The following is a 17,595-nucleotide window of genomic DNA, read 5'->3' as shown; positions in this document are numbered from 1 at the left end:
ACCTACAGGAAGGACTACAGTATATGTGGCCATCTTGTTCGTAGGCTCAAAGTGTGGCGCTTAACTTCAACTCAACACCACGGCAATAGCCTTACACTACCTCGGCTGGATGACAAACAACAGCTGCCAAACACCACATCAAGAACGACTGAAGGGAGACGTTGAGGAGCGGCTTTAACGCCAAACAGACTTTATAGCCGACTGTCAAACTTGTCTGCTGCGTAAGTTAGTGGCTCAAATAAAGCCTGTATAATGTTTGCTGGAAAAAAAAACAAAAAAACAAGCGACACAAAAATCCTCTGTGTAGCAAGTCGTCGTACTGAACTTGGGCCCGGTAATTGTCTGGAAATCAATAGAGGCGCATTGTGAGGCGCGAGCGGCCATCGCCTAACCTTGCGCCATGCAGCTGTCTCCCCCAATCAAAGCCGGCCCGGTTTCCACAGCAACCTCAATCCCACATCTTCCACATTAATAAAAAGGGAAAAAGAAAAAGCCATGGCACTTGGAGGTGGGGGGGCTGCAATGGAGCTGGCAGAGAAGAGGAGGGGGGGGGGGGAAGCTTCAGCTGCGCCTGGTGTTCGCCGATCAGGCTCAATCAGATTTAACAAACTCAGCTTCCTTAAAAAAAAAAAAAAAAAGCACAGAAAACAACCCCCCGCCACCACTGAGATAGTGTTTATTTCATTTCAGCGACAATCCCCATTCAGACCATCTCATAAAGCCCATTCTTCCATTTTTTTTCCACCTATTGCGCTCTCTTATTAAATATATTTGCAAAATATCCCCGATACTTCTGTAATTCAAGGTATTTAATTAAAGGGGATGGGTTTCTAATAAAAGCCAAATGGCAGATAGCGGTGCTTGGGCTTTTTCAGGAGCTTGTTTAATCAGAGAATTGCTGAATGGGAGAGAAGGCAATAACAGAATGAATAGAAGCTGGTATTTGTAAAGAAATGTCAGGGAGAGAGGAACGATATCAGAGTCAGTGGCTGAAACCTTTAATATGATGCTGGCTTTAATATACGTAGTATGTGTGTGTGTGTGTGTGTGTGTGTGTGTGTGTGTGTGTGTGTGTGTGTGTGTGTGTGTGTGGTTGATGGGTTAGAGGAGCCCTGTAAAGGAAGTTTATGGTTTGATGTACGCACGGGTATCTAAGAATACAGACATTTTGAAAAGTTAGGCTTTTGAATCCATAGATTTTTTTTTTCAGTCTGTATGGAGCTTAGAATAATGAAGCACTGTATTGTAACTAGGATCATGGTGGGATGTATTTAATTGAATGTCAACCTGTCCAGATGATTGGGTCAATTTGATTCTATATTCCTGGACATTAACTGGACCTGTATTGCCTTCTTGAAGTTCTTTGAGATGTCATCTGTTGTGAACTGGCAGTAAATAAATAAAACAAAAATTAAACCGAATAGTTTATAACAGCATTGATCTAGTCTAATTTGTGAAATACTGAAGTGTTGGTTGTCAAGTGCATCTGCAAAAGTTATGGACCACAGATTTATGCTTACTGCTGTTTTTACATATGTAAGACTGAGCATCTTCTTGTTATAAAAAAAAGTGTTGGTCCTATTTCAGAAGCTTTTTTAAAATCCCATTTTACTGCTGGTTAAAAGCCATTAGGAATCTGGATCCTTCTTTTCTCATAAAATTATATATATATTTTTTAAAAAGAGGGCTCTTACTTTGAAGAGTATCTGACAAGCATCTTTTAACCTTCCCTGTTAGGTGCTTGACACACCGTTCGCTGACAGACAAAATCCCGCAAGATGCAGAAATACAAGATGCTGTTGGAAGACCGCAGGTGGCATCAGATACATCTTTAAATCATGAGTGGCAGCAAGCCTTGGTGCTTGCACATGCGGATGTTCATTCATCCATCTGTAAATAAGATATTTAAAAAAAATTCCTTTCATACCCAGACTTAACACCACCATCCCCACATTTCAGTCTATCGAAAGGAATTCTGCAAATAAAAGGACAGAAAAATGATTTGGTTAAAGTTTGTGGTCTGGAAGCAGAACTTTTATTTTTTTATGAAATCCAAAAATCTTTCTTCACTTTACCACTTGTCAATCACAGTCCAAGAAGTCTCTTTGTCCAACTTAAACGATAAAAATGGCCAAATCATATAAGCTGTTACAGCGCTGTATCCAACTCAGAATAAAGAGCCCCATTTTTCACAGTTTAAAAGTTAAAGCGTGAATCTAAGTGGAGGAATGACAACGCAGAGGCACCTCAAGGTTGGGTGAGCTTTGATCACTTTTCTTGATCTCTCTCCATTTGTGTGATTCTAGTTTAATTTTTGTTTCCATAGCAACTCAAAATACCAGCAGACGAACGCCACCAATATGATCTTAATAAAACTGCAGGACTTTGTTATATTATTTCAGCAGTTTTAGGAATATCTGTTGCTTCAGTCTTATCTATCTATATCTATCTATCTATCTATCTATCTATCTATCTATCTATCTATCTATCTATATATATATATATATATATATATATATATATATATATATATATATATATATATATATATATATATATTAGGGCTGGGCAAGTTAACGCGTTAATTTCGCGTTAACTCATTAGACTATTAACGGCGATATTTTCTTTAACGCGCGTTAACGCATGTTGGTCACATGCTTTTATTTTGTGAAGGTCTGTTGCTGCGGTGTAGGGGTTTGAATCAGAACAGTAAGTGGCGATAATGCGCCAATAACCTCGCTGTCAGCCAAGCCTCGGATTCAAAGAGGAAGAAAGGTGCTGGCCGGAAAAAAACACAGCTGACATGCGGAAGGCGGTGTTTCCCGCAGGTACCGCGAGCGAGCTTAGGCGAGGCGAGGCGGTGAGTTGGCGGCCGGAACAAGTTTTGTGCGGAGCGGAGCGGGGGGTCTGCATCGACGCCGTCGGTGAAGTCGCTTCTCGTTTCAAAGTATCCATGTATTTTTGCCTGTTTTCCCCCTGCCATTCACTATATGCGCGCGAGAAAGCAACAACAAAAAACCGCGTGTCAACGTCAAATAAACGCAAGCAACGCAAGCATATCGAGTTAGCAAGCATTTCAGTTTAAAGTTCTTCCAGCATGGAATATGACAGAAACAAGTTAGTTGGAACCACTGCCAAGTTAAACTTTGGTATTGAACATAAAATGGTAATGCTGCTCCCTGCTGTTACCTCAGAAATTGCCTGTTTTTGGTAGATTTTTTTCCCCATAAAGAGAATTCCCTGTCAGTGGCAATAAGCTTTAATTTATTATTATTGCTATTTTTTGTTTTACATGTTTAAGTTGAGCTTTACACTAAATATGTGTTACTGATAAGTGCTACAAATGTTACAACACTTTTGTTCATATGGCAGCAGAACATTAAAATAAAAGTGCTCTTTACACTACTTTTGAATTCATTCTTGGAGTTTGTAAATACAATGCGATTAATCGCGATTAATCGCGATTAAATATTTTAATCGTTGCCCAGCCCTAATATATATATATATATAAAGAAATAAGATGCTTGTCGTACATTTTTGCGCAAACACCTTAAAACGATGCCATCGTTATTTAACGTTATCAAACGGTGAGGATCTCATTCCGCCCCAGACTCAGGGAGGCGAGAAAACCCAGAAACGGTTTCCTCCCTCAGATCTTTCATTTGACCACGTTCCTGTAATCGAGCATTTATGGATCCCGCCAAGGCATTGTGGATGCCGTGATCGATGCAGCAGTGACAAGTGGGAGTCAAACTGCGATCAATAGATCACTCGTCACGGCTATCATTAACAAACACACCTCAGTACATCGTCATTGACAGCCACTTGTGTGAACGTGTGCTCATATCAGGGAAGTGGGTGTTAGCCTGGGCTTCTGGGTGTGTTACAAGGCCATCGATATTCTGCGTTTCTGCGCGAGTGTGTGTGTGTGTGTGTGTGTGTGTGTGCAGATAACAAGCCTCCGTCTTTCCGAAGGTGCCCAACCATGTCCAGATAGAAGTGGAAATGCATCTGGACTTGAATTGTTCTCTTACTAACACACACTCTCAAGTAGGGAGGGGGTTAAGTGTGTAAGTACGGAGCACTGCTGCAGGTTGTAGCTCCGTTTGCTGACCTTTGGGGTTATCTGGAAGGTTCCTCCGCTTCTCACTGCTGGCACAAACCCCTGCTGTCACCATGGAAACACCTCCAGCAGGGACAAAATGTGCCGCGTCCACTGTACTGCCCATTTACAAATAGTCATGGTATATATATATATATATATATATATATATATATATATATATATATATATATATATATATATATATATATATATACACTCGTGCCGATACACACATATGGACAGATTGCCCCTCTCCCAGCATGACTGTCAGTTCACAAAGCAACGTTTGTGACATGGATGAGCGAGTCTAATGTGGAAGAACTTCATTATGTAAAGACCTAACCTCATTTTCCAGTAATAATTTTTTTACTTTCTTCAGTTGCACACATGTATGTGCACTGCCCTTGTAACAAACAGCAATGCAGAATATATTGCAGTATAAGGGAAAGGTGAAGACTCACTCTGACACAAACACGTTTCCCTCTTCACCTGTCCCGCACTTCATTAATCCCTCATTTCCTCCGCTGTTCTCCCCCTTATTCTCTATTAATGAAACCACAACTACGGCACAAAATCAGGCCTCCAGGCCCCCACAGCTGTCAGAGGGGTACACATGACCCCATTTTCACTCGTGGAAGAATTATTAGTCTGCTGTGGCAGGAGACAGTCATCCGCCACCTCGCGTCTCGCTGGCAGGCACACACAAACAGCAGACACAAAGAAACACAACTCATCACCACCGGATTATGAGAATTTATTTAAGCAGAAGACGCTCTGGCAGGACTTGGAATTAAATCAACACATATTAGATTCAGAAAAAAAGAAAACAAGAAAAATAGGGAATGTGAAAGAAATGGGAGTCAGTACATAAGGGTGGCCAAACTAATGTATGGACAATTAGTTAGAAAAAAAAGTAGAGTCAGAAGAAGAAGAGGGGGAAAAAAGTAGCGTGTGGACGGATTGGCATGATTTCTGTTTCTTCGTTTCGTCTCTGCTCTCCGTGTTCCAGGTATTCTTCCATTTCTCAGCCGTGATTTGTCAAAGAGCTCTGGAAAAGACGGGAGAGGGAAGAGGAAGGGGGAGGGTGAACAAGAAGAGAAACTGTCAAATTATGAATTTGCATTACTGGAAGCAAAAGGGGAAAACTAACAGGAACCAGGATGCACCAGGAAAAAAAAAAAAAAAAAATCCGGTCCCTCATACATAAAGACAGAAGCTCAGGCTCGGCGAGGCACAGAGCCAAACTAAAACGAAAGCGCTGTGTTAAATCTCGAACTGTTGCAACTTTCTCTCACTGCAGGAGGCTATCCTTTTCACCCTGGAGACATGGATCATTAGTCAGGAGCTTCTTTAGGGAGAGAGAGAGAGAAACTAACAACAAACAGTATAACATGAAATCATTTTTTACAACCTAACACACAATTCATTTTCATTTCATAGCTTTAGTGTCTTTTGTTTGAGTGTGTAAATTGGTATCTCATTAAGTATGCATTTAGATATCTAACTAACAAAAGAAAAAAAGAAAACAAACATGGATGCACATGAGGATTTTACAGAATATTTTTCAACCTGTCTGGAAGAACACGTAAAAGCAAAAATAATAAGAAAATGCCAGATTAAAAAGAAAAAAAAACTCTTGTTAAGCAATTAAAGCATAGGTATTGACTAGTTAAGATGTGTACAAATCCAAATAGAAAGAAGTATGTGAAGTTACATGATGTACACTGTATACATGTGATATTGAGTTTGTGAGTAGTTTGGTGTCTCCTTCTGTGTCTCTGGCCTGCAGCTAAAGAAGCTGGTTTTAAACAACATTTAGAGGGGAAAAAAGACAGCATTAAAAAGATAAGGAAAACACATTTTAAGTTCTAATTCAGTGACTCACTGGCTGCAGGGAAGGTCTGAAGTGGTTTATTGGTACAAGAGCTTTACACTTCATAAAGTTTGGCCTGACCTGTTATTTCTGGGGTGAGGAGCTGCACAGCTCCAACAGCATTAATACAACCTAAGGAAATAACTGTAGCCTTTAGAGAAAGTTCACTTTAATAACAGCGACTCTACATGGTCTCACTAACACAGATGGAAGGTATAGATAGAGAACTTCATCAAAAATATGTGTGGTATTCATTGAGATGATCACAATGCGCAGCAATAACAACAACTTGCTTTTATCATCAGCGTTTCAAAGTGCTTTCTTGGCACTCATCAACAAGCTAAATTCTTTATTAGCTGTCCAGCTTAAACAATTAGAAAGAAAATCATTTGCTCCGGTACCAAACATATAATCAGGCTAATGTTAATATTTTCTTCTGCCTTATACATTTATCTGTTAGGCTTCTCCAGTTGGCAGATCTTTATTTACATTCTATATAAGATATGTCTATATGAATATTCACAATTCATTATTTAATGGTGTGTGAACGGCTAATCTCTTAAAATTAAGGCTTTTCTTGCAGAGCACCATCTAATTGCTTTTAGATGTTGACTTTGAAGCATCGTTTAAGATTGAAAAGACCTTCATTAGCTGTGTCGAAACAAAAGTTAGCATTCGAGATGCTTTTTTTGGCTTTAGGAACACCCTAGAATTAGACTGGCATAAAAACTGATATATGTAACAGTTCAATCTGAACTGGATTATCATTCACTTATTACAGATTCATTCACAGTATCGTTTGTAACCATTTCACCCTTTATTGTTTTTGTAAAAAAAAAAAAAAAAAGAAATGTGATTCTCCATTTTTTTCAAAAATATTGCTGAACCTGGAATCATGTATGTTGATCATAAGATGAATGTATTGTTACATTGTAGTTTTTTTCCTCTCAAATTACAATTACTAAAGCACCAAAGATTTGTCTGGGATGGCTGGTCCTCTGTAACTGTGGTTCCTAGAGCTGGGCTGGGATCTCACAGTGGTTAGAAATGCCAAGTGAGGTGTGTTGAGATGATATTTAAAAAAAACTAACAAACCAAAATCTTTGGTATTCTAAAAAAAAAAAAAAAAGTTAATAATAAAGTCGTCAAAAAGGTATAAATCCAACCAGTTGATGATTTAGTTCCTTTTGTTATTGTACCCCAAATTAATTGGCTATTACCTTTGTTTGTGAATGTCAACCACTGATAGTTTTAGAAACAAAAGAGTTTGGGAACTCCTCTGACAGAAGATGAACCTAGAAGTGAATATATTAAATGAGAGGCACGGCAGAGACCTAAAAAAAACCCAACTGTATAAGATTCTAAGAAGACATCTTGGTTGATCCAATATCTAATTCTTACTTTTAGCGCCAGATGGTGTAGCTCAATCCAACAAACCTAATCCATGGACACACAGAGCGATGTTGATGGTGTACAGCTAAAGCAATTAACAATCACCCAATTAAGTGCATATAAGGCACTCACATGCTCTAATAATTACTTGAGGCTTTATTTTTGGAACAACACGCTGAACAGACTAAATGAAGAGATTTAGTAAGGCAGCACTGTGGTAGCTTCCCTGCGACACATCGGCTTTTTTGAAATGACAAGAACATTAAGTGTTCGTATGAAGATAAAGAGTAATACTTACAGACTGCCTTTTTTACTATGCAACACAGTGCAACTAAACTCCCCATGTGTCAATACATGAACAAACACCCAGTCGGAGGAAGAGACACAGAGCAACATGAGGGTAGTGAAGCATTAGGTTGTGGCTGCCGGGTGGGCTAGTTGGCATGCTAACTGCCTCTGAGCCCGGCTGGCAGGCAGATACGCTGGCGGGTAGGTTAGCTGTTCACTTGCCAAGTGCATCCGAGGGCATCGCAGGCTGTGCCTTTGAATTGGAGATGAGTGGCAAATGTGACAAGGAGCTTTAGCTTTACTGTTCCGCTCACGTCCCGAGACATAAAGGAGGGCAGCATTAGTGTGCATGTGTGCATAAACACTCAGACTTTGTGTGAAGGTGGCTGCTAATGTGTGTGCGGGTGTGGGGGAGGCTGGTGGGAGGGGTGCGACAGGACTGTCGGTGTTGCAGCACTTCCAGATATTATGCATAATGCATAGTGTATGAAGTAGCGCCTGACCCCTGGCGCCCCCCCACAGTGGAGACGGCTCAATTCGGTGCCCCAGGTCCAAATTTGGACTGTTGCCATCCACACTTGGATAATTTAAGGACAGGGAAAGCTTTTTGTGCACAACGCCTTAAGAGCAGAGGGCAGCCAAACACCTCGCAGTCTCACCTCAAGGTCTGTGCTGAGTTTCTGCTGCTGCTTAGGTACACCGAGCTACAGCATTAGCATTTTAATAAAAAAACACGGCAGAAGCATCTTAGATTATTGATGTCCTGAACACATATCTCTTTGGTGTCTAAATCAAGATGTTACTTCCTGCGTCCTCATTAAAGGCCAATACACACTCTGCAAGAACATGAGAATTTGTTCTCTCTCACTCAGGGGTGAGAGAACAAAATTACATCCTTCTGTTCCTGCAGCTTTGATTTGGGAGCTTGATCCCTGTTCTTGAGACCTGTAGAACTTTTTTTTCTTGTTCGGCGTCCCAATAATATGAAGTGGATGTGCTGTAGTGGGAAAGACCTACGAGGACCTATCAGGACTTCTGCAATGAGTTTTAGTCAAGTATGAAACGTCCTGGCCAGAAATAACCTTGTTCTTACACCCCTGGCAGAGGGAACAAATTTCTCTGTTCTTGTGGGCTCGTTACAGATCTCAAAGGAGACAGAGATTTTAAAAAGTGACAGTTTCAAAACTGCTAAAGGTTTTGATCATACCAATGCTACAGTGTAAAGCACTTTTAATGAGAGGCCAGAGAAAGGGCCACTGTGGCTAGACTCTTCTCTGGTTGTGTGGAGCAGAGTAACACAGCACCACCACCACACACCCCCACTTCTTGCTGCACACTGCTGATTGGCTGGCATGTTTCAATTACAAATTAATTGCAACATTAAACAAAAGGACCATTCCATATTTTATGGGATGGTGACAACCTACAGCTAACTGCACAACCATGACATTGGGGGAAAAGAACTGTCCCGTTGGGAAATTTTGACTTACTTTTCGCTTCTTTGTTTCTTTGCTTCTTTGTTGTTCTTCTTTCATCCATACTAGTAAACAAATTTAAGTAGATTCCTCCTAAATGTTTCTTTGTTTAGTTGAGCAGTCATTTAACATGGCTCAGGGCTCATTTTAAGGCCATGTAAAAGCAAAAGCTAGACACAGTGAGATGTCAGTGGGACAGACATTACCGTGTCCAGTTTTCAGCTGTTATTCAGTTTATGTGCTTGGAGAAAGCAGCGGTGTGGTGAGATGTTGGTAAGCGGGAAAACACAGAGCGGAGTTTTAGATGTACAAGTATTCTATCAATCAAGAGGAATGGATTTTTTCAGGAAGCAAAAGAACAGCACAAGGTCCCATATTTTTGTGAATGTGAGGGGTCCAATCAGATAGCTTTCGAAAGCGAAGGACACACGTCCCCATCACACATAATTGTTGCGACGCCCATGGCCCCGTTTAAAGGTTGGTGATGACAGATAAGCTTTTGCACATGTTCTGACGTGCCTTGGGTGTGCTAGGGCCCGGCTCTCTTGAGTCCTACCTCCCATCAAGGCCCCTCAGGGTCAGGCCCGTCAGGATGCCGGGCCGAGGGCGTGCTGCCCTCTCAGTTGCAAGCTCCTCCAATGTTAAGTCTGTGTTTAGAGTCTCCTGACCCCCCTGAACCCAACAACAAACACCCAGGAAGGTCAAATCATAGTAGAATTATTACTTTTTTCCCTCAAATTAGTTTTGACAGCTCTTTTGCCCATCTTATAGAAGTAACATGTTCCTTTGAATGTTTTGTTTCTAATCATCCAGGAGATCCGGACCAAGAATCTTCGGTATTTTCAGACTGAATAAACTCTCTCAACACCAGGGGAAAAAAAAAACCCTCTGCTACCACAACTGATCTCCTGTAACTATCACCCAAAAATAGAGTTAATTACTTCCACAGGATACAAATTTTCATTTTGGGAAACACTCTCTGCAACAGATAATCAGAATGTGATTCATAACCACGCTCCATACCTGCTACGCCATCACCGTGGCAACCGATCTGCGCGGTAGATCCTCCCTCTGCTTCCCCGCTCAGTTTACCCCGCTCGGCTTCTCGCAGAGTCTCACAATTATCTTTTTAGATTTTCTGATTCATGTGGGCCCCCGTTGTAGCAACCAAATCATTCCAAGCCTTTATCTGTGAACTGCTGCTGAGCCGTGCCAAAACTTTTAACTCAGAGCCACAACTACCGGCAGCACACACCACTCCCAACCTTCACTCTGTTTCCACAACACACTCATCGACAGACTCAGGGACACCCGCAGAATCAACGCGGCCTCCAACATCCTGGTAAATTTCAGTATTGCTGAAACCATCGCCAAAGGGGAAACTCACTTTAAATAAGTTGAGTAACCAACTTTGTTTAACAAAATACAAAAACAAAAAAGCAATTCCCTTAAACATACTTGAGGCGTACGCAATATTTCCATGCCCCGTGTTGTCTCTACCTGCTCCACAGAGGCATTGGTCTTAGGTCATCTCATTCCATGTCTCAATGACATGGACGGCGTCAACAAAATTATCAATAAAAACGACACCTTACAAATATAACACTGTAATGGGATAACCATGGGATAATATTCTGCTCAATAGCACTTGTAAACAACTGCAAAATTAATTAGGTGTTTATTTCATGTTTTCGCATATGTCTACAGTGCTAGAAAAGATTAAGACACCACTAGTTTCTCTGGCATTACAAGTTATATGTAGGTGTTTCAGTAGAAAGAACATTTTTATGTTGTTCTATAAACTACTAACAATAATCTTCCAAATGAAAACATTCCAATTTTCAGAAATTGGTCACAGAAATGGTGAAAACCATTTCTAAATAACAAATGGTGTTTTCAGAATTCAAATAATGAGAAGAAAACAAGTTAATATTTATTTTTCAAACTCAAAACTTTTATTTTTACTAGAGAAGAGTTCAGAATTCAATGTTTGGTAGAATAACCCTGATTTTTAATCACAGCTTTTGTGCTACTCAGATGTTAATATACCTTGAGAATCTCATATGCCTGCTGTCCATTTACTATATATTATATCAGGAAGTCATTGAGCTGAAACATTTTTTTATTCAATGGATTAAAAACAAAAAGCTTAAAGCTGACAAATTTACTTGAAGACTCTAAAAATGTTACAATGAATACACAGCACATATAAAACCAAGAAATTTCCCAAATAACATGCTGACACAGAGGCCTGCGTTTCCTCCCACCTGCTAACTTCCATCCAATTAGCGAATGGTTTGAAGTGTAGATGGCTGCTGTATTAGTGATAGATGTTGTGTTTGTAGGCGAGGATCAGATCTAACTGTCAGCAGCATGAAAGCCACAGTCTACACAGCATGGACATGCTGGGAGTGTTTACACTGCCACAGCTATAAGCTAACGGTCTGCAAACACAGCACACACACACACACAAATATCTACAGCAAATATAAAGAAGCTGTGTTTCACAAACACACTGGCCTCACTCACTTTTCCCTGTAAAAATAAAAATAATAGACTAGCAAAGAATCAATAGCTGTCTTCTCTGCTCGGTGCTAACAGCACTCAGCTCGTCTCAGGAGGGACAGAGACAGATGCCAAGACTGATCAGAGCTCAGAGAGGCAAGAACTGTATATAAACATTGCCATTTAATTCAATTTAATTCAGTGAAGCCAAAAAAAGTTATTTTTTTCCAAAAATACAGACAGGTCGATTGTCAATTACCTATTTATCACACAATTAATTTAAATTAAGCTTATTATTTTAATTGGTTAGGAAAAAAATGTATCCAAGAAATCTTTGCCGATTGTATTGCCCCCGACTTGCAGTATTCACTGCTGTTTGACCAGCATGTTACAAAAATGGACAGTGGGTTACAATGAGTTGTTTTCATTGCAACAATCTCTCATACTGAGCAAGCATGCAGCGACAGCGGGAAGGATAACTCTTCTTTAACAGGGAGAAAGCTCCAGCAGCACCTGGCTCAGTGTGAACGACCTCCTGCCATAACGACTGGGGGTTTGAGAAGACGGAGCATAAAATGTAGAGTTTTAAAGTCCATAGGATGAAAGAGAATGCTGGGTAAAGAGATGGGGCGAAATGTATCATCTATAGAAAGAAAACAAGAAGTTACTGGCAGCAGTAACTTGGCCAAAGCCCCCCTCCAGGAAGGTGTCACAACTAAAAAGAACATCAGGCCACATGAAGCGATAAAAACTTCTATGAAGTGAAGAAATAGTGATTTAATAGCTGAAATAACAGCAAATATGGTAAAACTGAAGAGTAGTAGGAGTTCAATGTGAAAAACTCAAACAGAAAAAAAGACAATTAGAAGAATTTTTTTGATACAATAATTTAAGACTTTGGCGCTCAGACCTCGGCAGGAAACATTAACGCTGAATTATACTTTAATATGCATAAGCAGGTGTATGAGAATAGGGATGTTTCCCCTCAGGCCTGAAACTGGTGGTGGAGTGGAGATAGACAAAGTTGGTTCAGTCCATAGACGCTGGTTGTCGAGATGATCTGCTTGGCTGTATTGGTGGGATCCAGTAGACTGCGTGAGCTGGTACCAGTATTCTCTCAGGACCCAGAAAGATAGATGTCCAACTTGATAAACACAGGTTTGCATGAACTGTCCATGTTGAGCAAGAATGAAGCGACAGTGGAGAGGAAAAACTCCCCTTGGGAAGAAACCTCTGGCAGAACCAGGCTCAACATGGCGGTCATCTGCCGGACCGATTGAGATGTGACAGGGAATTCCATAAGAGTCCGGGAAGAATTACACTCTGATAGGGACGAGGTTGAAGAAGCACCATAGAAAAGCCAGACGGAGCTTGCTACGATGGTGGAGAAGGGGATGGAGGTGGGTTGAATCAGGGTCATCTGAGTCCAATTTATACATTTTGCAATGCTGCTTGGGCTTGCTGGGTAGCAGGCTGAGACGTGGATTTGAAGTTACTTTTAAGATGAACACAGGATGCTGATTGGACTTCGTGGAGGTGTGGCTCGAAGCTGATTGGCTTGTATCAGAGGCGGATCGGCCTCTGATTGGATGGAGGTAAGCAAGGAGCTTCTTCAATTGAACTTCCGCCTTAAGCTTCATAATATAGCAGAAATATGGCCAGTGTCTCCTATAGGGGCCTAGCATATAGCTGCAAAACTACATAGATACCTCAGGATAAATTAATCCACTCCAACTATAAGCTTAAAAAGGTATATAGCCTGTAATATGCTTATAAAAACAACATTTGATCATGATAAAATAAGGTTATATACACCAAACCGCCATCTTGATAGTGTTTTGATGGTCCTTTTTGAGCCAGAAAAAATAATCCCCTCATGGGCGAGATCAAACAAATATAAACAGACGTGGCTACCGGCAGTATCGCAAAACTCTCATAATGCCTGGATGCTGGTTGCTTAAGATGAATGTCAAAAGACTAAAAGCCCTGCCTACCATCCTACTTTCAGAAACTGTAGGAAGCACCAGCACCAGTAGCCCTGCTCTGTTGGAGGCAATTTACTGAATCAGGAAAGCAGTCAGTCTGTCTAAAACCTGCATTAAAAGACATCTTCTGAGGGCAGCTAGAGGAAGATGGCATAACTTCAAGTTGTGTTGATGAGGGGAATGTGATGACAAACAGCAGTTTGTTTTTATTATGGCTTCAGTTAATATTCTGGTGAAGATCATTGCTGGTGATAAGAATTATCCAAAATAAATACTGACACTTATCATGTGGTGTGCTTTAAGGACTAAATTGGAGATGCATTAATCAATTAGACTGAAATCAGCTATATTTCCTTTTATCTACTCTGAATAGTGATTGGAAGTGCAAATACTGAAAAATATATATATATTTTTTTACAGTACCCTAAATTCATCAAACTGAACATTTTTACTTTTATGCTTTTTACACACGTTTAAAAAAAATCACTATCATTTGGTTTTAGATTTAGTTACTGGATTAAAATAATGTTTGCACAAATGAGTGTGTATGTGTTCCTCCAAGACTAAGCATGGTAGCCTGTACTTTAAAGCCATCGGCCAAAATCCAGAACATTTTAGCAAATTATTATTTTGCAAATTATTTTGCATTTAAAAAAAACAAACTCAGTGTTACACTCGATGTCAACGGGCAAGAAAAGCCCAGAACAGTGTAATCCATAGTCACAGTAAGTGTTCTGCTTTTGCACTATCTGCTGTTTTTATCTAAAGCAAATAAGAATCATAATGTTGAAATGACTCATAAGAAAGCAGTCAAGCGAACATTAATTTAATGTAGTACAATGCAATTATCTAAATTTCATTTTGTCTATTCTCCATTATTGTTACTGTTAGAGAGGACAGCTTTAATCACAGAGTGAAAGAAGGCAGCAACTCTCATTTGTCCCATTTACCTGAACACATTACCCTTCAGCAAATGCAGTAAGGCACAGCAGCCAAAGACTAGCATGAAAGAATCAATCACATGTTCGAGATCTTGATCAGTGAAGAGGAGCAGAAAGGATAAGGTATGTGGTTAGATGCTGATGGACCCGTATAAGGATTTGACAGAGAATGACTGTTGGATGGTAGAAAGAGGGGACATGAGAGAGAACAGCTAATCTTTATGAGGCCTGTGCCGTCATGCGGTGGTCGCCTTGGAGATGATGGATGTGAAGCAGAGGAGGAATGGCAGGAAGTAAAGAGCGACTCATAAAGAGACAGAAATATGGGAGCGAGCAAATGTGCATAAGTTTATTAAAATAACAAGCAGAGGGTTATGGAAATGTTTTTGTAGTAATCACTGGGGAGCTATAATGAGAAGCATGCTAGCATTATAAAAATATTAACAATAGAAATATTATGGTAAACACGATTTAGTTTGTGTGCGTGTGCGTCTGGGGAGGAGCAGGCAGCTTAATAGAGTGGCTGTTTTATCAGACTGGAGTGAGGAGGCAGTCCAAGGCTAACAGTGGGCTCACCACCTGCTATTATTGATAGTTTTACACAACCACACATTGATTCCCTTTTTTCCTTTTAACAACCTATAAACATTATTTGACTTCAGTTTTGAACTCTTTGTTCTTCTTAAAATAGTGACAAAGTCTACTTTCTTTAAATGATTTTCTTTTACTTGCACTTCAAGTATTCTGAGTCCGTGCATGTCTTGTTGAATTTTCTCATTGGAGCAATAATTAAAAACAAAAAAATCCAGTGGTTAGTTTGGACTTTATTTAGAAATACAAAATTATTAAATTGAAATATAAGTTGTTGTTTTTTTCTCGTTTTTGTGGTAAAAAATTTATGGATGTCAATTGAAATTTGGTTTGGTTCTCATACTTAAACTGAGAGAAGTGAAATATGTCCCATTGTTTCTATGTTCATACATGGTCCTTTAATAAATAAAAATTAACAACATTGTGACACCTTAACTGTTTTGTGTTTCAGACCAGTCCAAGCATGTTTTCTGTATTCGGATGTTGTCAGTCACTGGTAATAAACTAGTCATATCATTTTTTCTAAAAGTCGTTTAGGATTGCCTTCAAGTGTTCTAGTTTAATCCAATTGCAAACAAGAACAAGTCTAGGCATCCACGCAGGTTCACCCTAGAAACAGACCACATGATGCTAAAGGAAGTCTCCAAAAACCAGGCAAATGTATCATCCAGGCCCCTGCAACTGTTGATATAAAAGTGAATGTCTACGCATTTAGACAGACACTAAGGAGGACATATTTGAAAAAGTAATCTTAACAGAGTCTAAAAATAAATTATTTGGACACCTGAAAAGTGGAGATATTTCGTTTAAATCAAATAGTGCATTTCAAGAAAAGGACCTTTAAGCAACTGTGAAGCATGGAGGTCTAACCCCGCACTCACATTGAATATGGTGCAGTTACGACTGCAGTGCCACAAGGAACCCAAATAATAAAAAAATAAATGTGTCCACTCACATCAGTTACATCTAGTTGCAGGTCCGGTTATCAAGGCCGTGCGGCGCTGCAAAAAATTCTGCGAGAAGGAAGTTTGAGCGGACGCCGCAGCGGTCTCTGGATCAAGCTCCTGAATTTCACAAAACATCAGGCGCTAGGCAGGATAAAGTTTCAAAATAAAATCACCCCAACAACTTGTGCTAACTTGACTAGTGTAAATAAAACGTCAGAAACACGATATTTAATCGCACAGATAACAAGTTTTGCCCACTCAGTAATACCATTTATGTCCAGTGAAGTGTATACTTTGCTAGCACAAGTTGAACTGTTTGGATACAAGTGTCAGAATTATAATAATATATATATAAAAAAAAAGAACAATTTTGATTCGTCTTTGCTAGTTTTTTTATTGAAGTTTTTTGAGATATATAAACACTTTCATTTTGTATTGAATTAAAAAAATTTTTTTAACAAAAATCTAATAATATGTTTTGGTTTTAATTATTGGTTTCTGTTGAGAAATCCATTTATCACTCAAAGTAAAGAATTAACACACCCCTCACAATTAGAGAATATCTTCCTTTTTTCCCCATCATGTTTATATTCCCTGCTATCGTCCACCTCTTCCTTCTCTATTTTCCCCTCACAGTTTTCCATTAAAGCTCAAACATTCAAAGGCATCAGAGAGTCTCCCACTCTTTAGTGTTCCTGACTTTCATGAGCCTCCATCTATTCCTTTGCTGACTGACACTTTCCTCTTTCATCGCAGCTACAAAGAGTCAATCCTCATTTTTTTACCTTTTCTGATGGAATTGGCTTAATTTCTATATCTCCTATTAATTATCTTTTTTTACCTGGAGAAAACATGAACAAGTTTAAAAAGAATGCCCATTTTTTTAGGCTTTGGCTGTAATTTGTTGTGGCAAGAAGATATGTTTTCAACTACTTAAACTCCTGAGTGCTTTTTCAGCAGTAAATGGAGTAAACCTTTAGTTAGAGATGCAATGTCACTTGAGATCTACTTAAGATGCTACTGGCAATACACTGTTGTTGAACAAAAAAAAAGTTAATTTGAGTTAAATGTAGCTGCTAGAGAAAATGTCAACTGAAATGTTTGAAAGCAGGCAGAATAGTACTTCACAGATACACAAGATGCACAGATATCGACACACACAAACACTTACACCACATGGCACAACTAATGGAGGTGAGAATAAGAGGCAAAAAAAGAGAAAAAATGCAGCTCAAACACAGCAGGATCTATGCACAAACCCACGCAGTCCAAACCTGTGTGTTTCTTTCCCCGCCACCCACATACACCAGCAGCATTTCTTTAAATTCTGGTCTTCAGAAACTAAACCTCTGACAGGGGCTGAAAAACAGATTTCATCAGAGAAGCTTCAGTCAGAATGGAGACCACTGTGCATTTCTTCTTGCCAAGGTTAATGATAAGAGTGAAATAATCAAATTAATGGGGTGACAAGAGTCGAGAATCTTTATTGTCAC

The 17,595-nt window shown here is 39.6% G+C and overlaps 1 protein-coding gene across 3 annotated transcripts in view; it reads right to left on the bottom strand.

Moving 5' to 3' along the window:
• Positions 1 to 4,838: 4,838 nt before the first annotated feature.
• The window catches only part of LOC105931720 (MICOS complex subunit mic25a), an 81,995-nt gene continuing 69,238 nt past the window's right edge, over positions 4,839 to 17,595 (bottom strand). For all 3 annotated transcript variants that reach the window (XM_036152076.1, XM_036152075.1, XM_012870512.3), the window contains one exon: positions 4,839 to 5,153. In XM_036152076.1, the coding sequence (XP_036007969.1) occupies positions 5,144 to 5,153 (10 nt within the window). In that variant the 3' untranslated portion in view covers positions 4,839 to 5,143. The remainder of the gene's footprint in view (positions 5,154 to 17,595) is intronic.

The sequence above is a fragment of the Fundulus heteroclitus genome, chromosome 20, assembly GCF_011125445.2.
Source record: "Fundulus heteroclitus isolate FHET01 chromosome 20, MU-UCD_Fhet_4.1, whole genome shotgun sequence".
Classification (NCBI taxonomy): domain Eukaryota; kingdom Metazoa; phylum Chordata; class Actinopteri; order Cyprinodontiformes; family Fundulidae; genus Fundulus; species Fundulus heteroclitus.
Note: the sequence above shows the minus strand (reverse complement) of the source record. Positions and strands in the feature narration are given on the sequence as shown.